This window comes from Meriones unguiculatus, chromosome 10 (genome assembly GCF_030254825.1).
Source record: "Meriones unguiculatus strain TT.TT164.6M chromosome 10, Bangor_MerUng_6.1, whole genome shotgun sequence".
Taxonomy (NCBI): domain Eukaryota; kingdom Metazoa; phylum Chordata; class Mammalia; order Rodentia; family Muridae; genus Meriones; species Meriones unguiculatus.
The window spans coordinates 91,698,093-91,720,544 of record NC_083358.1 but is presented as its reverse complement, the minus strand read 5'-3'; the positions used below and the strand labels follow the sequence as shown (position 1 = coordinate 91,720,544).

Here is a 22,452-nt window from a genome sequence, read left to right as displayed (position 1 = left end):
TAATTTTTTATCCCATATTCTCCTGAACTTGTGACTAAAATAAAAAGATAACATTGTTTAAATTATATTATTATTAAAACACATCAAGATAAACACCACTGATTTTTTGTATTGGGTATGTTGCATTTATTTTTATTTTTTTTTCTTAGACAGATTTTACTCACTTTCTTAAGGCTCCAGTTTGTTTACCATTGAATTTTTTAAAGGGGTTCAAGAGTATTTTTAACAGGCTGACTTATTTAAAGAAGCAAAAAGTACTCAGATAAAATTTCTCTCCTGAGCATTCTAGAGTTCGAATTCATGGTAGACGCTAGTCAGTCATCCTTTTTCATTTTACTACAGAGGAAACTGAGGCAGAAAATGGTGTTATTTAAATAATTCTTGTATAAGCAACATTAAATATAGCAAAAGATTTTCTAGTGTGTAGGATGAAGATATATAATATAATTTCTAATTAAAGATATTTAATATCTTTAATATGGTTATGTTTGTGTGATATGCTTGAGTTCTGATTAACAAGCAGGTAGATTATATGATAGTTTAAAGAAAATCAAGTAGAATGCATGCATTTAAAATTCTCAATTTTTGAAGTTTGGAGAAGGGCAATGTCTAATCATTTGATCATACAACCACTGCAGTGAATATCAGATTACCAACATTGCAGTAGAAAGGATAGTTGTTTCTTTTTTTAATTAAATTTTTATTTTTTAATATTAGTTACAATTTGTTAACTTTGTATCCCAGCTGTATCCCGATCCCTCATTCCCTCCCAATCCCACCCTCCTTCCCTCATCTTCTCCCTACCCCTATCCAAGTCCACTGACAGGGGAGGACTCTAAAAACAATTAGTGTGCATTTATTGTTAGTTGAAGACATAGTGTTTAGTAATAGTAATAGAAATAACAGTAATGGAAGGCACAATTTGAAATTTAAATAACTCAGGAAATTATATATAACTCCCTGTATTTATGCATCTATATCTAATGTACATATAGATCCTCATTTGAAATGTATTTATACATCTATATCTAATGTACATTTCAAATGAGGATATGCCTACCAATTATGATTTTCCATACCAATTATGATTATGTGATTTATATATATCATATACATTAATGTATATATCATATACATTGAAATTCACATGTCAGAATTGTTATGTTGCACTTTCATACACGTTAACAATCTTTTTCTAAATTGATAATTGCTTTTTTTTAAATGAGAAAATATAATAGTTCAAATTAAAGTTTTTAGTTTGGATTGTCAAAATATTTCAAACTACAGAAGTAGCCTTTTAATTGGGAATAAGTGTGCAGTTTAATTAAGGGAGGCCTCAGTCTGAGTGGGTGGCCTTGATGTCTGTTGTACTGTGGACTTCTAGTGTCACATAAGAAATTCTTAGGAAGTAAAGGAGGAATATTTCAATTTTCTATTGCAACATTAACTTCTAGAAATCTTATCTTCAAGAGATAGTGTATCTTCTGAATGAAAAGACATCCTTTCTTTCAGGAATCAATGCTTCTTAGAGACCTGAGGCTGTGGAAGAGTTCATCATGAGTTCTTTCTTTTATTAACGTTTAACAATGATTATGTATAGGAGTGTTGTAAATGATGAGTCATATTCTTCATTCTAAATACTTTGAAAGATTTATTTTTAGGTACTTCAAAGGCAGAATTTTATTATATCCAACATATCCTCTTCTTCTGCCACTCACTTATGAAGAAGTAATTAAGGGCAGTTAGTATAATCAGTCATTAAGAATTCAAACTGAGGGCTGGTCTCCATTTCTGCTTTTACTCCTTCACTTTGTTCATTTAATACTGGGGAAATGTGACCTAGGCTGAAGTGGTAGGAGGCAAGTTTATCACTCCCTTTCTGTCTTCCTCTTTCTGTCCCTCTCTCCCTCCCTCACTCCTTTCTCTCTCTATAAAACTATAGCAGTTTTATTCCTTAGTAAAGAAGAAAGGGCTACAGAGACATCATAAATGTCACAACTGACCTGAAACAGTTAACCAAAACTGTCTCTCACTTGAGTCCATTTAAGAGCAGATTCAGGGTCACTTTCTGTATCCTACCCGAATTGAGACTCTTCTAATTTCCTTGCAATTTAATTAAAAACTTTATGACTTTTAATTTAATTTGAAATTATGTCTATATTATTAACATGCATCTAGTACGTTCATTTCTCACTTTAAAACCATAATATGATTTGATTTGTAGGGGGCAAGAAGTTCTTTTTTTTAATTATTCTCTAATTTTCATTTGTGTCAGGATAACATGAATAATGCTAGCTTGTAGAGAAAATGAAAAGATAATTTTAAAGTGATTTAGAGAGTAATATCTATTGATCAGTTGTGGTCTCTGGCCTACTACTGACTTGGCTAATGGTTTTTTTAGGCATTGGCTGATCACCAGACCTAGTGTTATCTGGTAAAACAAACTCTTTGCTTGCTGTGTGTGGAATTAGAGACAGTGCTATTAGTTTAGCAGAAAGAACTCAGAGAAAAGAAAGGTTATCAGATTTCAGAGTAAGAGACCAGCTTAAATACAACTTGACAAATGAGAACTAAAACAAACCTGTGTAAAAGTGCTCTAGCACAATCAACTTTTGCAATCCCCACAAACCTCCCTTTTTTTTGCTTCTTTTTTTTCTTAAAAAGCATTTCTTTCTTATTTTAACCAAATTTAATTGCTCTTGAATGGCCAGGGACTGTTTAGCAAATGAAGGTCCCTATTCACAGAACCTGGGCTCACAGGATATCAATAGCAGCTTCCTTCCTCTGTCTCACTGGTAAACTGACATCCGGGCTTTAGGGAATGAACCCTGGACAGCATGTGCAGGTTGGCTTTGCTTCCTCACTGTGATTTCACATACAACTTCCTGAAAGGATGACATCCAAAAAGAGTGGTAGTTTGCAGTTTTGGACAAGACTAATAGGGACTCTATTTCTTTTTCATACTTGGTGGTTGTTAGTTTTTTCAGGCAATTCAACTGGCCTTCCCTTAGGGACCTTTAGGGTTCTGACAACATCCTCTGTCAGTATCTGCGTCCTATGACATCATCTGGTCCTGGTATACAGTGACCTGTCTGCCACTCCCCTTCTCTCTTACTCTCTTATTCTGGCCCTTGTTCTCTCCCCCTCTCCTGCTCTCTTCCCTCCCTCTGTCGGAGTGCCCCTTCCCCACCATGCCTCTCTCTCTCTTTTTATCTCTTTCTTTCTCTCCATCTCCATCCAGTAAACCTCTTTCATATAAGACCAGTTGTGTGCATGGCATTTTTATATAAATACTAACATTTGGTGCTGAAACTCCGCAGGAAAACCATAATTGGTATTCACCATTGTTCCTTAGACTGGAGTCTAACAGCTGAGCATAACCTACTGCTTGCTGTCATAATTGCTATGAAATATAAACGATGTTTTATTTTCATTGAGAATTAAAGTTGCTGTCTAAATGACTGAGTGTGGTAGAGTATGTCCAGTTTATGATAAATCTTTTTTCATCTTTCTAGTCCTACCCTCATTGTCCCTGCATTTATGCTGTGGTAAGGCACTTGCCTTTTTTCTTTTTGCCTGTTTTGGATCTGGTTCTCTAAATTATCTGTTTTCTTCTTACCCATCTCAGATGCACTCATACTGTATATCTCAACTTTAACTCAAATATCATAATCCCATAAAACTTTTCTTCATATCATCTGGCCTCTACAAAAGTGAGGACTAACACTTGTTTGTTGTATACCAGGCTACGTTGCTTATTCTTTGTGAAGAATATGTCTTCATTGTGGTCTATTTCTCAGGGATAAATTGATGTGGAAGACTCAGCTTGCCTGTGAGGAAACAGGAAAACAGAATATAATTATCTTTTCTGATATCACATAGAAAATTGTGATATCAGACAATTTCAGTCTTGTATCAGAGTCTTAGCTTTGGTCTTGTCTACTTCATTGGATATTTTAATGTTTTAAATAAACCCTTGGTTTTTCTTATGATTATGGTGAACTGAAGCCTAAAATTAATGCTCGAGTCTTGCAGCTACATTACAGTATACAATACAACCACATGAATGCCTTGAATGCCTTACGTGAATTAAACAGAGCTCTTGCTAAAGTACAGTCTGACAGTTCAACTTGTTCCTCAGCCTATATTAGGTTTAATGGTGAAAGCTTACATAGTTCTTTCACTTTTTCAACAAATCTCAGTCACAAAGGTGTTGGGGAACCTGAAAAGGTAACAGCTGGAAGTTTTTGAGTATTATTTTGGCTCTAACTAATTTAATAACTGCATTTGGTTGTTTACTCAGCTAACAACGGGACTCAGTGATTTTTACTCCTTCTAATTAGAATCTATAACAATGAGTACCAAGTCATTTTCCGGGAACTGATGTAACCTCCAGTTACAAATGTCAGCCCAGATTATTCAAAAGATCCTTTGAATATAATCAACATGAAGAATGCAGAAAAAGACAAAGGACTAAAACAGACAAACAAACAAGCAAATAGAACATTAGCATTGTTTTGAAATTTCTTAGGAGTCAACAATCTTCCAGAAGTGGCTGGATGGATAATGACAAATAAGAGGTTCTTTCTGTTATTTCATTTTGAAAATCACTCCCCACATTTTCTCTAAAGACGTTGTTGAACATCTTCATTTACCAATCTTCTCTATTTCCTTTTAGACTACAGCTGGCTTGAACTCCTAGAGTGATGTGTTTTCTCTTACAGTGCTCATAAGTCATTTTTCTTCTTGAGTCTAAAAACAGCAGCTTCAGTGAAAAGTATCAATCTATAGAAACATTTCATGAAAATATTCTTGCCCTTCATTTGGCTTATTATTAGGGATTAATTGACTTTTAATTAGCAATAGAAACAGTGATTTATCTCTTCATAATCAATTTAATAAAATAAATCATTCTTTGGCTATAAAAATAATTGATATATTATGCTTTCAGTTACTCAGCCTTGAAGTGTCATATTCAAGCCAGACACATACGAAGATTCAGGTATTAAAAGCTGATAGATAGGCGGTCATATAGTATTTTTGGGAGAAAGACACACACACACACACAGAGACACATATATATATATATATACATATTTACATATATATTGTTGCACTGCTATCTTTTGTACATATCAGTGTCACTAAATGCAGGAAGTCTAGTATTAATTAATTTTATTAAGCATGGTCACAGTACCTGGAACAAGGCCAGGAAAAAGACATTTGAGGAAGAGTTGTTGAAAGAATTGGAGGAAGTTAGTTACAACTCAATAATCTGAAAACTCAGATATGCTTTATATGTTCAAGTGTATAAATTTCTTTAGGTATTTATATAAACTTATATATATGTACACTTATATATTTGTTTATATGTTTAGAAATCCTATTGAGCCTGTTCCTGCTAATATTTTTCTGACTTCCGGAAACTCCCATTTTCTAGTTGTTTCCATACTGAGCCTTGGCCTCAACATGAGCACTTTCCCCTTTGCTCAGCACTGCTTTCTTGGCTCAAGACCCTATCTCCTGTAGGAAGATGTCACTGTGTAGAGCAGGGTAAATGAAATTGCAAGACGTACGGTAGAGCACTCCTCCTAATCTAAGCTTAAATGCTTACTGTAGACTATTTTCTTGCTACACTCAAAACATGATATGAACTTAAAAACATATTTAGGAAAAAACTGGTATCTGTCCCCTATCTGGAATACAATAGTTGTCCAGTAAAATAGTTGTTGAATGAGTGAACAAATCGACTAATAAACCAAAACAAGGGGGTTTTAATAATGGAAAATGAATGTGGTAATGGTTACTGTTTGGAATTAGTCATTTCCAATCACAACCCTTGGGTTTTCTTTTCTTTCTATACATTCTTTCAAAAGAATATATATAATATATATGCATACACACATATAGAGAATATATATATATATATATACACACATATACATACGTATATGTATTTGGTTTGTGAGTCAAGGTTTTCCTGTGTAGCCCTGGGTGTCTTGGAACTCTCTTTATAGATCAGGCTGGCCTTGAACTTACAGAGATCCACCTTCTTCTGCTTCCCAAGTGGAGTGTTGGTTTTAAAGGCATGTGCCACTAGGCCAAGCTTCGTTAAATATGTTTCTAAGCTAGTTTAAACATTAGCATTTTAAAATTTTCTCCAGATTGTTTTATGTACAAACCAACCAAAAATTGCTCATGATAGAAAACATGTTTTCTCAACCAAGAATGTGTCCAGTTTGTATAACAAGACAGTGGAAGTCAGAAGAAATGTAACTATTGCAAAATATGAACTCTTTGTAATAAATATCCCATCGGCAAAGTGCAGTGGCTCAGCAAATTTGAATTGATCCGATCAACTGACAACAAGAAAAGATCTTCTAATCCTGTTTACTAGAACATATAATGCATTATAGGTCAATGAATGTAGGCTTTTTTCAATATTGAGGTAAAGTGGTAAGGCAGGTAATATGCTTTAGTTTTAAAATCAGAATTTAATAGTAAATATAAATAATAATAAAATAATAACAAAATAATCAATAATTTTCGTGTCTTATAAATCACAAGTTCTGTATTCCATAATTACCCATTCTCAAATTGTGTTTTTCATCTCACCATACTGCATTCATTTCAGTTCATGTAAGCCTACATGGTATGAGAGATTGGAGGATTCAGTCCACCCAACAAATTCAAGACATAGAGACATTTTTCCACTTCTATGTATAACCAATAAATGTAGATGCTAAAGCTACGGTTATAGACAGGGTGACAGGTTCTGCTACCACAGGGTAAGTGTAAGTATAAGAGTGACCGTGAAAAGCTAAATACACTTCAGCACTTTGTTCACTTAACAAATACATGTTAAATCCCTTGTGCTAGGCTAGGCTCTAAGCTGATTCATTTGATCATAACTTTAACACGTTCATCTTCCATGCATGTTACATTCTCAGGCAAATGACAAAGAGAACATCACAATCTCCCTTGTAGGAGAAGGTAGTAGTCAACCAATAGTTGCATTAAATACGTAACAACAGTAATGATAGATGGTATGAATGTAGGAAAAAAGCATGGAAACACAGAAAAGCCACTTGAGAAATAATAATTGAGCACTGAATAACCAAGTAGAAGGCATTCTGTGAAGTGACATGAATGCTGGAGGCAGAAAAACAATTGAGGCTACAAAGGGCTTCATAGAAAGCCCTTGAAAACTGCAGTGTGAATAGAGAAGATGAAATGGGGGGTTACGTTGTGAGATAGAATCGAGGAAGAGGGTAAGGACATTCTTATATCTTAAGAATATATTTTCCTGTGCTGCACAGAATCATGTAACTAAAAAGAACCCTTGTACTTTTGCTAATTTTGCCGGGCTTGTGCACACTGGGTATGAGCACTTGGGTGATGAGCCATTTGATTGTCACAATTGGGTCCTCAGACAATCCCATGGTGGGGTCACATCTTTAGAGTAGCCAGACTGCTAAAAACCCACCCATGGCTCTCAACAGTAAAATCCCCACTTTGAAATCAGACCTTTTATACAATTGTGCTCACAATGGGCCTGTAAACATATGGATTAATAATCCTAATTTGTAAGGGAATACTTGAAGCAAATTTTGCCTACACATTCATAAAACCTCTTTGTAAGAAAAACAATTAATTTAAATTCTTAAATTTTGTGTGGTCTTTCTTGTAATCACTCAAATAATAGCACCTTTAAGAGCATAAAATTGCAATGTGGTTAAAAAACTTAGAAATGTACCTTTAGACCCACTTTGACTTAAAGAAGAAAGCATTTATTATAAACATAAGTTCTAATGCTTTCCTGAAGATGAAGTTATGTTAGTATTGTCTAAAATAACAATATTATTAACACAGCTTTGAATAACATTGGTAGACTCCAGCCTGTATCTCTCATTAGCTGTAGGTTTTGTAAACGTGACTGCCTACTTATCCATTTCCAGTGCACTGAAGCAAGTTTAAAGTTCGTATTCTCTGAATGGAATTGCTGTCTTCCTAAACCTGTTCCTCTCACAGGCTTCTCAGTCTCTACGGCAGTATAATTAGTTGTGATACTCAAAAAACAAACTTTCAGAATTTGCTTTGAACTTTGGTCCCTTTCTCTCCACATGCAGCCTATCACCTACTACAGTTTGCTCCGTCTTCACAACATGTTCAGAATCTGACCTAGTAATTCACCTCTCAGCTCCAGACTACACCATCTCACACCTGAAGGACTGCAAATGCTTCTTTAAAACATTAGTTGAATGATATATCATTATTTCACCTTAGTTTTCTATGAAATTAAAATAGCCTGGAAAAATAGTATTCATAAAAATTTGGATCCTCTCACTTGTCTCCAGTTAACTTTCCAATGGTTTTCGGAATCATTTGGAGTAAAATTCAATTTCCATGGAGACCTCATAAAATTACAAATCATTCTTATGTCTTTGACCTCACTTCTTAGACTTCTCCTATTATCTTAGCAGAAGGCTTTGTTTTATTGAATTTCTCCACCACTCTGAGTAGATTCTTTCTTTTTAATATTGATTTTTTTATATTATTTACAGTTTATTCACTTTGTATCCCAGCTGTAGCCCCCTTCCTTATTCCCTCCTAATCTCATGCTCCCTCACACATCTCCTCCCATGCCGTTCTCCAAGTACAGTGATAGGGGAGGTCCTCCTCCCCTTCCATCTGATCTATCAGGTCTCATCAGGACTGGCTGTATTATCTTCCTCTGTGGCTTGGCAAGGGTGCTCCCCCATCAGGGAGATGTGATCAAAGAGGCAGCCACTGAGTTCATTCTTGCATTAGCTTCTTTGTATTAATTTCTTCTGCTTCTAATCCAATTAAGCAAAAACAATCATGTAGGGGCATTTTCTTTGACTTTTCAGAATTAACCCAAATATGTACTCACTGGAGAGTTTCTTGGTTGATGTCATAGCTGGGTTTTTTTTTTTATTATTATTATTACTGTGATTCCAAAGACAGTCACATATAACAAACTAGTACTAATAGTTAAAGACAAAGGCATTATTTTTTATAAACTGTAGAGCTGATAATTTTGACTATCTTGACAATTTTTTTTATTAACTGTGTGTTTAAGTAAATATACAAACATAAGGTTATAAATGGTGACATATTTAAGTTGATTATGGAACTGTTTATGGAAAACTGAACTTGAAATGATATTATTGACCTATTCCCATGCCCAGGAATAATTAATACAAACTGAATAACTGTGACGTATCTTAAATATATATCACAATATATTATTGTTTATAAGCTGCTCATTTCTGCATATACCCAGCACATCAAACAGATCAGGTCTTGGCAAGCTCTTCAAGCTGATGTTGAAAGTTTGATCCCCAGGAGCTGAAGTAATAGCCTATTGCACGCTTTCCTGTGGGTGCTGAAACAAATCTAGTTTTCTCCAAGAGCAGCAGGTGCTTTTAACCTCTGAGCTTCTCTCTGGCCCTATTCTCCTCCTCCTCTTTTTGAGACAAGATATCACTCTGTAACCCAGGCTGCCTGGAATTTATTGCATACTTTAAACTGGCCTCAAACCTGAGATACCCCTCTTTTCTCAGCTTATTCAGTCCCGGATTACAGGCATGAACAGCTAATTAGTGTTACAATGTTTAGGTCATGGTTACATCAATTTATATGCTATTAAAAAAAACAATGAAAAGGAAAATCCTAATATTATCAGTATTTCACCTTCATGTTGTGCTGTGAGGTGGTCAAGATGAACGTGAAAGTACAGGTTCTAGACTCAATGATGTGTTAGCTTGTTAATTGATAGTAAGTCAAACCCAAAACAAAAATAAAACAAAAACAAAAAACCACAAAAATCATTCTGAGCACTATATATTTCTTAAATAGCGGTGCATACTTTTTGTTTAGCTTTGTTTTTATAATTTAACTTAATTTTCTTTATAGAATTTTATACATGAATACTATTTTTGTACATTTCCACCCTCCCTCCCTTGTTTCACCTCCAACTCCTCCTGTATTTCTCACTCTCTCCCTCTAACTCATGCCTTTTTTTCCTTTAAATCTATGTGCTTATGTATTTAAATAAATATATAAATGTTATATTAAAGAAATATAAAAATATGTTTCATGCCTACATGCATACAGAAACACACACATAAATTCGGCATTCCAAATCTGTTTGGTGTTGTCTATATGTAGATGTGTTTTGGGCTGACTGGTTGGGAATGGACAGCTTATTTGGGACTCATCCCTAGAGGAGACTGATTCTTCTTCTCAACGGAGCCATTAATTGCCTGTCGCTCTTTGTCTATCAGTAGGGCACTGTATAATATCTACCCTTCATGTTGGCCTGTCAACTGGTTTTATTATGCAGGTCTTATTTAAGGGAATGTCTTTTTGAGATTTCATGCGCTAAGCTTCCATGTCATGTACAGAAACAAGACTAGTCCTTTGGCTCTAACAGTCGTTCTGGCCTCTTTTCTGTTATGCTGTCTGTGTCTTAGGTGTGGGGACTGTGTTGTAGATTTAATTAACTGGGGTTGGGTCTCCGATAGCCACCTGTTTTCTGCATTCTGATCAGTTGTGAAACTTTTTAATTTTATTTTTTTCAAATAGTGTATTTTGATCACATTCTTTTCCCTTCCCTAGTTCCTCCCAGATCCTCCCCACCTCCATACTCACTGTAACTTCATGTCTTTGTTCTCTCTTACTCTCTTTCCAAAAAATTAGGAAAGCAACAACAACAAAACAAAAATCAAAACAAGTAAATAAAAAAGTAAAGAATGTCAATAAGAACAAGCAAATACCAAAACAAAAGTACACACACACACACACACACACACACACACACACACACGGAGTCTGTTTTGTGTTGGTCAAATACTCCTGAATGTGATTGAGATAGTCAGTGACACTTCATTAGAGAAAACTGATTTTCCCTATTCCAGCAGGTATAATTGCAAATATCTTCTTGGTTAAGGGTACGACTTGTGTCTACATTCCCTTCTTGGTACTGGGATTCTGTCTGGTTTGAACGCTTGCTGTTGCAATCTCTGAGTTCCTACATGTATCTGTCCTGTCCAGAAGACCGTTTCTTTGAAGTCATTCAACAATCTTTCATTCATCATTCAATGAAGTCATTTATCAATCAAAGGTCTTACAGTCTTTCTCCCTCCTCTTATGCATAAATACCTGAGCCTTAAGAGGAGGGGTTTGATAAAGTCACTCCTTTCAGGACTGAGTGCTCCAGACTCTCTTTCTCTCTGCTAGTTGTTCAGTTGTGGGTCTCTGTGCTTTCCCTTAGACTCACGACGTATCCAATCTTGGGGTCTTGACCACTTTAGCAAGTGGGTTTGGAAGTGGGTTTGCATCACATGGAGTGGGCCTTACACATAAAGGAAAAGTGTTTGGCTACTTCCATAACATTTGTGCTACTATTGCATCACTGCATTCAGGCTGCTGATATAGATTGTAGGGTTTGTAGGTGTGTGATATTAATCATCATCGCCCTTCTCTGGTGGTAATATGCATGCAAAATACCTTCCAGCATGATGAACACTGCTAAGTAGGGGTGAAGTTTTTATTCAGGCACCAGCGTAAATTCTCTATGTTCCATGACATGAGTAACTGTTGTTTTCAGCAATAGGACCATACCATCACATTATGGAGAATGACAAGTATTCTTAGCAATAACCTGTGATGTTTGGGGGTGGTGGCGGTTTATGGGGTAGCTTTGGCTAATGGTTCAATAAGTTTTAACTCATTTTTGGCACTGGAGGTTTTACTTGGTACCATAAGATGTCCAGTTGGGGCTTTATTTCCTCCAATGTATGGTATAATTTAGAATAATAAGCTACAGTAGGAGGTTTCCATGTGGCTTTGCAGATGACATTTAGTGTTAGTTGTTTCTTCTTATATTCCCTCCATTACTCTTCTCTCCCACCCCCTCCTGCTCCCATCCCCCCATTTTATACTTTTATTCTATTTTTCCCTTTTTTAATTTTGTAACACTGTGCTATATTTCCCCTTCCTTCGAAGATCGAAGATACCCTTTTCTGCCCTGGTCCCTTACTAGCTACCCAACCTCTGTACTTATTAGAATTTAAACACACATACGTAAAAATCAAAAGCTAACATTTATATGTAAAATAGATTTTGATTTTTTAATTTTTAGTCTGGGGTACCTCACTCAGGATGATTGTTTCTAGTTTTGTAGCTGTGCATTTATATATGGGCTCCATCTGCTACACAAAGAAGCTTTTGGATGAACCATGAGAAGTACACTTTTCTGTGGGTCGCTGACCTTACCAAGGATAGGGAGTTAGCAGGTTTAAAGCATCAGGTACGGGTTCTCTCTCATGGAGCAGGCATTAAGTCCAATTACTCACTTATTGGTTACCCCAATATAAAATAAGTGCCACTGAGGCACTTATTGGGAGTCATGTTGGGTGGTCATTCTTGTGATCACAGGCTTTGTAACTGGGTAGGGCAGCTGATTGCTTTTTTCCACTGGCAGCTTAGGTTTTACCATTGACTACTCTGAGAGCTAGCTCCTCAGGTCAGTTCCAGGTCCTGTGTCTGAAATGGTGTGTTGCCTTCTGCAGTTGAGGTGTACCTTTCAGACCCTGGGAGGGAATGAAGGACATAATATCTATGGAGGTAAATGGTAAATATTTAGAGATATGAAGTCATTTATTATTCTACACTACTGCAGAAGGATTTCCTAATGTAGTAAGTAAAAGCAGATAACAGGAATCAGGTTAGTGACGGCTTAGGGAAACATGAATTGTACTTAATAGAGTTAGAAATGTTCCAAAAGTTTAGAAGTTTCAGAAAGCAATCATTGTAAAAGTGATTTTTGATGAGAATTTATATGTTTTAGCTTTTTCTTTCTTCTCGGGATTAAAATTCATTATTCTGTTAAATTTTCAAACTGAGGCCAAGTTGGATAAAATTATTCCAGTAAGGTTTAAGTAGCTCACACAAAGTTATTTAATTGCTGGGGTTTGACTTGGTGAAGACAGTGCTTGTTGTACAAGCATAAAGAACCTGATGCACAATCAGGTTTGAAAACTGTGAGAATATTGGCAGTCAGTAAACTATAATATATAACATTGAACCACATTCTCTTGTGGTTCAATATTGCATCTTACAGTCATCAGAATTATAGTTTTTTTAAAGATCATTTTTCTATTTATTAAATTTTTACCCACCAAGGATCATGTATGTATATAACCTAGAACCTCTGCTCAGATGTACCCCGTGGTAGCTCAGTAACCAGTTTGTTTTTCCTAGTAAGGGGAACAAGGACTATTTCTGACGGGAACTCAATGGCAGGCTCTTTGACCTCCCCACCCCCCAAAGAAGAAGCAGTCCTGCTAGGCCACAGAGGAGGACTTTTCAGCCAGCCCTGAAGAGACCTGATAAGTTAGGGACAGATGGAAGGGGAGGAGAACCTCCCCCATCAATGGACTTGGAAAGGGGCATGGGAGGAGGTGAGGGATGGATAGTGAGTTTGGGAAGGAATGAGAAAGGAGACTATGGCTGGGATACAGAGTTAATAAAATGTAACCAATAATAAAAAAATAAAATAAATAAGAATTAAAGAAAGGAAAACAACGATAACAACAACAATTTTTTTAACTTTTTTGAAATATGGGGGGCAAGTAGGGAGAGGAAAGATTAGGTGCTGTGCATCAGGAAAATAATAATGTAACTCAATTCATGTCTGAATGCCTATAATATAAAGCGACAATAAGATAATTAAACAAATACGATGGAGTGTGTTCCCTAGTAGAGAATAAGGAACAAGAGAGTCCCTTAGCGTCCAGGAGGGAGTCAAGATTTTCTGAAGGATTCTGTGGTACACATTTAAATAAAGATGTTATTAGATAGGATCTTACCAGATTCTATCACTGGCTATATGTTAGAGTCATCTGAGGAAAAAAAAAAACAAAACCGGCGTGTGTATGTGCGCACATGCACATATGTGTGTGTGTGTGTGTGTGTGTGTGTAGTGCATGTTTAAGATCTAGAAAAATGATATTTTAGAATGCCCTAATAGTATAGACCTTTAATTCCAGGTTTTTAGTAGGCAGAAACAGTATTGTAAAATGAATGCCGTTCAGGGTAATGAACTGATTCAAAGCCAGCCCGATCAGATTTGGAAGGTTTTGTCCAGAAAACAAATTGTAAAAAGGGATAAATAGAGTTAAACATCAGCTGAAGTGTGCTTGGCATATATGAGGCCCTAAATCCAATCTCAAGTAAAACAAACAAACAAATAAGAGAACCAAACAAAGAAACAAAACCCAAAGAAAACAAAGCACCCTCCCAACAACCTATACATACTTTGACTTTTATGCTCTATATAGGCTTTGTTGAAGCCATGGAGAACTGGCATTAGTGTGTTAAGGGTGCCATGGATAACAGAAATAAATGAGTGTAGCTGCTTCCCTGACTTTACAGGTAGATACTAAATTTGAGTTACATGCAGTTCTCAAGTCCAAGAAAGCCTTCTACCACTTAAAAAAGCAAAATCATTCATTTATATCAGGTACCATATAAAGATTCATGTAGGAAGGCTGTGTTGCTTCATTAGAACAGTGTTCCAAGCCAGTTCTCTAAGGTGTAGTAAATCCAGCTGGCAGATAGATCATTGAGGACAAGAGTTTTATCAGTGCCATTTTACTGGTTTTGAAGACATAGACAGGCTGATATATTTCCTTGTGCTCACACCACACAGATGCTAAATGTTGGAGGTAGAACTCAGAAGCAGTCAGAATTTTGAACCTTATTTCACACAGGCTTTAGAATATGTAGAATATGGAGAAGCTTTTGGAAGAAATACCAAGAGAACAGAAGAATCAAAATATTGAGAGATGTTTGATGATCCATTTTGACTCTGCAGACAACAGAAAGAAGGAATCCAAAACCCAGTACCAAACTTCTGAACTGGTGGGAATATCAAAGAGGCTAATAAAACGCACTGAAAGACCATGAAGGTCTTCAGAAGTCTTCTTTCTTGATGGAGAAGTTCATGGCGCTCAGAGAAAGATACTTCTATATATTTTCACGTGTATGTGCTCATTTGGTCAGCATTTTATATAGCATGTGTGTTTTTCTGTGTGTGCTAGGTTTGTTTCCTTATGTGTTGTGAACAAACTCATTTGCGTGTGTTAATATGTAAGTGTGATGTATATATCTGTGTATGCATCTATTAATCTTCTAATTTGGGAATACAAATCAAAGGATAGGTAAATAACTTGAAATAAGAGTAAATGGCGCAAGGAAAGGTTAAGCACACCATACTAAGATTCAGAAGGAGACATACTGCTTCTTAAAGATATCTTCATGGTTGCATCCTGCTTCCTTCTCAAGTAAAGTGCTGTTAATTTTTTCAGATAATGGGTAAGGAGATATAAACTCCCAAAGTAGACAACAAAAGGTATCTGGTGTATTTCTTTAAAGTCTCAACTAGTATTTTTACAGCACTGACTGGGACAGTGAAATATCAGAATAGACATACAATGGAGTTGGGTGGGGGTTGGAACTAGGAGGAAAATTGAGCTTGACCAGATCATCAAGATTTTCTATGCAAGGAATGTGGAATGTAGATGCCATCTGGAAGTCAGTGGGGTTCACTGAAGGAATTTAAGCAGCAAAGTTGCTTGAACCACGGAATTTAGGAAGCTCAATCAAGCAGTGGAATGCAGATGGATGGGGAAAAGCATGAAAGCCCTTTAAATGGCTTCAATAATAATGATTAGGTTCTTGTGTCCTGTTCTCTTGTTTGATAAACACGTAGTATACAATAGACGATAGGAAAAAAAATTACTGAGGATACTTAATTAACTGTTTGGAAATGCTTCATGATGAGATGTGGAAATAGAAATAAAATATTAGAAGCGTCTAAGACTAGCTTTGAATATTAGAAATTTCATTCTTTCAGATATACTGCAATCAGTCACAATAAATGATTGCTTTTAATCTTTAAACAGAACTAAAGAAGCCAGAAAAAAAACTTTTTTTTTTTCACATACCTGTACATATATGTGGAAAGCAAAAGAATCTGCAGTATTAGAGTTTAGTAAATACTGTGGCTATCTGGATGACAAGGTTAAGAAAGAGGCAGAATCTCAAAATTATTTGATTTTTCATTTTCTTCTAATAGAAAGAAATAAAAGAAAACAGACTTTTAAAATCTTCATAGTCCTTTTTAGAAAAAAATAATTTAAACTGAAACTTAAAAAAAATAACTGTGAACTAAGGGCTGAATGGTGGTATTTTACCCTGTCCTTGCAAAGAAATTTGTGATACTTTAAAGGTGGATGTCCTTATCACATTCATATCAAACTGGAAGGGGATAAGTGTTTTTGTACTTGTAGACGTCCTGTGTTAGAAGTCACAGCGATGAAAAGGAAGCTGTGCTCACTTCTGTACATTGCTTATAGATGCCCAGTTTGAACACAATCTGCGGTTTTATCTTTTTATCCACAATTACAGCCTTCTAGGCTCTGTTCGTGTCTACTCTGGAGTCTTGCTCAGCTTAGAGCAAGCAGATAAAATAAAATAAGCAGATAATATGATGTGGTTTTCAGTCGCATTCTCTTTCAGGGTAACTTATGTCCTGATATGTGAATTGAGTTTAATTTAAAATAAACATCAGCATCAGGAATCAATTAACTGGCTTAAGATTATTTCAGACTATTTTAAGCACGTTTTAAATTTCTTTTTGTAGTTTTCATCTGTGGGCTTTTAGAGCTACAGTGGGGGCGGAAAAAGCAGGCTTGATATTTACACAGACCCTGAGAGAACCCTTGGCTTAGGCTTTGATGCTTGGGTCTCTCCTCTGCACAGCCGGAAAAGAACATGTTATTTCTGTTAGGAAGTCATGGGATAGGACTGCAAAATTTTTCTTTTTTATGTCTTTCCATACAAAAATAAAACCATACTAAGAAACTATCTTATCAAATACTGCTATGTACACTAAATGGCTTTTTTTTCCTGTTACCACTCTGTAAGGATAAAAATACACAAAAGGCAGTTCTCAGCAGTCTGGAGCACTTGCAGTTCTTCCCAAGTTTGATCTTCGGTACCCACATGGTGGATCACAAAAGTCTGTACTCCACCTAAATAAACTAATCAAGAGGGAAGAATCTTGCTAAAATGCTCAATCTCTATCCAGAAAGGCAAAGAGGATGGACATCAGAAGAAGGAGAAAAGAGGGAACACAGAGGACCTCTGAAAGGCTCTGCCCTGCAGACTATCAATGTGGATGCTGAGACTTACGGGCAACCTTTGGGCAGAGTGCAGGGAATCTTATGAAAGAAGTGGGAAACAGTAAGATCTGGAGAGGACAGGAACTCCACAAGGAGAGCAACAGAACCAAAAATTCTGAGCACGGGGGTCTTTCCTGAGACTGATACTCCAACCAAGGACCATGCATGGAGATAACTTAAGACCCCTGCACAGATGTAGCCCAAGGCAGTTCAGCATTCAAGTGGGTTCCATTGAAATAGGAACAGGAACTGTCTCTGACATGAACTGACTGGCCTGCTCTTTGATTACCTCCCCCTGAGGGGGAAGCAGCATTACCAGGCCACAGAAGAAGACAATGCAGCCACTCCTGATGAGACCTAATTGACTAGGATCAGAAGGAGGGAAAAAAACCCCTCCCCTATCAGTGGACTTGGGGAGGGGCATGCATGCAGAGGATGGAGGAAGGGAGGGATTGGGACAGGAGGAGGGAGGGAGCCACAGGGGGGGATACAAAATGAATAAAGTGTAATTAATAAAGAATTTTTTAAAAAGAAAAAAAAAGAACATGTTATTTGTGAAGGTTTGTGCCTTTAAAGAACTGAGCCTGGTGGCAGGCCACATATTAGGATCTGGCTGTTAGTGTAAGCATTATTTTCTTAGTTTTGTGACATGAGAAAATAAGCTAGCAAGAATGGCCTAGGAACAGCCTTTTGAAGCAGGATTAGTGAACACAAACAGATTTTTTTGAAACAAATATTCAAAGACTGAACTAAAAGGGCACTATATTTGATCCTTTCAGCCTCTGATTTACACAACACTTTTCTCTTCAGTAATTATAAACTCTATATGCTGTATCGAAGGGTCTGTCAAGCTCTACCCATGTATATCTGCAGATATAGAAGCCAGTCCTCCTTTAGTTAACAAACTAAGAGGCCAATTATGTGCATATTTACCATAACTCTCATTCATTTCCTCATTCATACACTCTGCGACAAATTGAGTGTTATTACAAGTAAAACATAATCAAAGTTATAGTTCTCAGAGAGCCAGAAACTGGCTAGTCTGTCCCCTGAGAAATGATGCCATGGTGCTAGCTAGCTTCCTGATTATAGGATCAATTCCAATTTACTTCTTACCAAACCCTTGCATAAACACTATAGTAAGAAGTGCACTGTGGTGGCAGCTCCTGTTAACAACTCATTATTGCAGTCTTTTATGTTAGCTAGAGCTTTCAGTAATAAATGAACCAGATAGCAGTTTCTGTACCATCCTAAAAGTAGCTATGACTTCTTACCTAGGCACTGAAACTTTTTTTTTTCTGGATCCAACTATTTTAAAAGCTATATCTTAGATGTGATGAATGAAACATTGGCCAGCACATGGACTCATTGGAGTACTTTTGTTTATTTTTTAATACAGAGAGAAGCCAAAACATCGTAAGTGTATTGGCATGATAGGCCCTAACATTTATTTGGAACCAAGAACTACTCCACTTGAATTATGTATCGACTCAGAGGAATAAGTGCATTGTTTTGTACCAGAGATTTTGAAAGTCCAACACAATCATACTTGTTTTTATCTTTGTGGCTTATTCCATGTAGTAAACATAGATGCTGTGATTAGAATGTTTGTGGTCAGCATATTCAGTACCCCACAGAGGTAGTTACATGATTTCCTGTCTCAGGACCTCACTACTTTTAATGACTGAATAAATTTCTATCATATGTATCACATATGATACATATGTGATTCATTTAACTCTTACATTGTTTTAGAATTTTGCTCAAATGAATAGTGAACACACTTTGAAGTTTTTGAACATTTAGTTATCGGTATTTTGGAGTTACATGCTACTCCGTTGTTTTGAGAAAATGAATAGTATTACTTAGAATTCTTAGAATAAGGAACTTCTGAAAATGCATGTTATGGAGATACTGATAATGTTAGGTCCAGGAGGAAGAAAGAAGGAATCATTACCTTCAGTTGTGTACTTACCTAGATAGTTGTAACTCAACTATTTCCAATGGATAAGTCAACCCAGTGGTCATTCAGCTGGTCCTGGTTAAACTAAACAGGTCATAAAATCTGAAGAAGGAACTGGTAACGATGAAGAAGATTTGATAGAAAAAGAGGATAAAAGACAGTATGGAGAGACATTAATCAAAATGTCAAATAACAAAATGTAATCATTAAAATATTGAAACTAAAATAGTTTATATTAAATTATTGAATTATTTTTTTTTAATTTTCACTTATTTTTCAGCTGCTCCAGTTGATATACTAAAAGCACTAGATTTTCACAATTCTCCAGTGGGAGTATCTAAAACAACAGGATTTTGTGTAAACAGAAAGAATTCTAAAGAATCAGATATTGCTTACAGAGTTACAGAAGAAGCACAAATCAGCGCCCCAACGAAACAGCTATTTCCAGGTAGGTTCAATTCATCTTTGTCCCTGCTGCTATTGCTGTTAATACTATTTCTACTCTTCATTAGCCTAATAGTCTCTTTTGTTATTATATATAGGTGTGTATATATATCCAGTTTTAGTATGATATATAACTTTTCATATAACAAAAAAAAAAGAAATTGTAATCACCAGTGATATGATGAAAATAACTAACTGCCAATACTGACTTAACCTGGTAACAAATATGCTTATTTTTAGAAATTTAATAACTCATTATGTCTTCAATAGAATATGAAAAGGCAGTATTTTATGACTATTCCACATTCATGGGCTAGAGATGGGAGAAAACCTTTGCCATTAACGATCAATTAGGTTAACTTAACAGTTATGGAGATTAAGATGAATTTAGTGCACATTGTCTTAACATTACTGTAACTATTTACTTAAAAGAAACCACATTTTTTTAAAGCTTCATTATGAATGTTTTTACACATTATTCTTATGTGAAATTTAATACAGTTTGGTAGTTTGAATACTTCTATATGTTCATATATTTAAATAGTTGTTCCTCAGGCACTGGAACTAATTAGAAATGGTTAGGAGGTGTGGCTCTGTTGGAGGAGGTGTGGCCCTGTTAGAGAAACTATGTCATTGGGAGTAGCAGTTGAGGCTTCAAAGCCTACACCAGGCCTTCTACTTCCAACTTGTGGATCAGGTGTGAGGTCTCAGTTCCTGGAAGTGTTATGCCTGCCTGCTGCCATTCTACCCACCATGGACTAACTCTCTGAAACTGTATGCAATTAATTGGTTTGTATTTTTTTTTTTTTTTTTTGTTATAGGTTGCCTTGGTCATGATGTCTCTTCACAGCAGCAAAATAGTAACTGAGACATACAGCTAGGCACTTCTCAAAAATATTCATAATTCTGGTTTTAGAGGTTTTGTAAGACTTTACCTGAACAATTTTCTTATGATACTGATAAAGTTCTGGGGAAATATCTTTTATTTTCTTCTCTGGGATACTATTTGATCCAGTACTATTAATGATGTTGAAACCATGATAATATAAGAAAAGATCATTGAGTACAGAAATGAAAACTCCTAATATCACATTGCCTAAGCAGGCAGCCCATTACACATGTTTGAGGTTGATAGATGCCAGTTATTTAGCATTCAAATTGATACTCTTGTTCTTATATAACAGAGCCTTAAACTAAATTTCACAGATGTTATTTAACTTGATCAATTTTATTTATTTAATTATTGTGTTACAAGAAGATACAAGTTAAGTATTTCAAATGTGATCAGACTTCATTTTGATGCTTTAGGATCTTCCCCAAAAGTTAACACTTATATTCTTTAAATTGTCTATTCTTTAACTGTCTGAATAACTCATTTTTGATCTTATGAACTAGTTTTAAAGCAGTCAGAAAATATGATAAAGGAATTAAATATTGTAAGAACAATGTAATTTTCATGAGAGACATTAGCTCCTTATACTCTCTCCTTCCCTCCCTCCCACTTCCCTCCCACTTCCCTCCCCTTCCCTCTCTCTCTCTCCCTTCCTTCCTTCCTCCTTCCCTCCCTCCCTCCCTCCCTCCCTCCCTCCCTCCCTCCCTCCCTCCCTCCCTCCCTTCCTTCCTTCTTTCTTTCTTTCTTTCTTCCGTCTTTCTTTCCTCCTTTCTTCCTTTCTTTCTGTTATGAGAGCTTTGCTTTGTAGTTCAGGGTAGCTTTCAAACTAATGAACTTTCTGTCATAGCCTTCTGAGGGACCACCATACACTGTTCTAAAGTATTTTGAAATATATTTATCTTGGACACTCATTAACATTTTTGTCAGATTTTCTAATTTGCAGTAAGTTTTGCTGAACAAAAACAATTTATTGACAAAAATACTATAAGGAATGATTTATTTTTTGTACTTAAGAGTTAATGGTTGACAGTCCTTAAGTCCATACCATATTTTGAAATTCATTAAAAAATTTTAAAATAATAATGCTGTCATTTTTACCTTTTTATTTCACTGTATATCTTCCATGTCTAAGAGGAAAAGTAATTTTGAAAAGAAAAGAAAACAGAAAAATGGGGACTAATGGAACTGTTTCACAAATGCTGCAGTTTATAGCATTTTACAATTGGTTCATTATCTCAAGGTCAAGGTAGTTAATTTATTCAAATTGGTGTTTGATCTTTTCTTCATGGAGAATGACAATAATGTATGCCTGTGGAATCTTTTTTCCACTCCTGTTAAGAGAGCTTACCTGTATGAATATTTTACCCAAGTTAGCGTTCTTGTGTTTAGGACTATGGTTCTAGCAATGATATTTCAAGAAGGAGACTCCCATGATAGGCATCTCATGTAAATCCTTTTTGGAGAGAAGAACTTCCTGAAGGTTATGTGTAAATGCTAACTGAAAAATATCAATGATAATACCACCACCATAAATACCAAATTAGTGAGCATTATTTAAAACTGCATTTTCTGATGAACACAGCTGGAGTACTGGATGCTTCAACAACCATCACTGATAACATTTATAACCACCATTGTTATCAGGAAGAGATCAATAAATTACGCAGAATTGCGATACATATCCTCCAGGGATCCAGGCTAAGATTAAATTGGAAGATCTGAAAGTGTGCACTGGAACTAAATAAAGCTGCTGTTTTCAAGTTCTCATTGACACTTTTGGAAAACCTGATATAAATATCCTTAAAAAAAAAAACCTGTATATTGACTCACATCTTCATAACCATCAAAGGAAGAGGATATTTAAGCTTGGTCCATGG

The 22,452-nt window shown here is 35.8% G+C and overlaps 1 protein-coding gene across 3 annotated transcripts in view; it reads left to right on the top strand.

Moving 5' to 3' along the window:
• The window catches only part of Col11a1 (collagen type XI alpha 1 chain), a 214,391-nt gene that overhangs the window by 4,057 nt on the left and 187,882 nt on the right, over positions 1-22,452 (top strand). For all 3 annotated transcript variants that reach the window (XM_060392852.1, XM_060392851.1, XM_060392850.1), the window contains exon 2: positions 19,520-19,687. In XM_060392852.1, the coding sequence (XP_060248835.1) occupies positions 19,520-19,687 (168 nt within the window). The remainder of the gene's footprint in view (positions 1-19,519; positions 19,688-22,452) is intronic.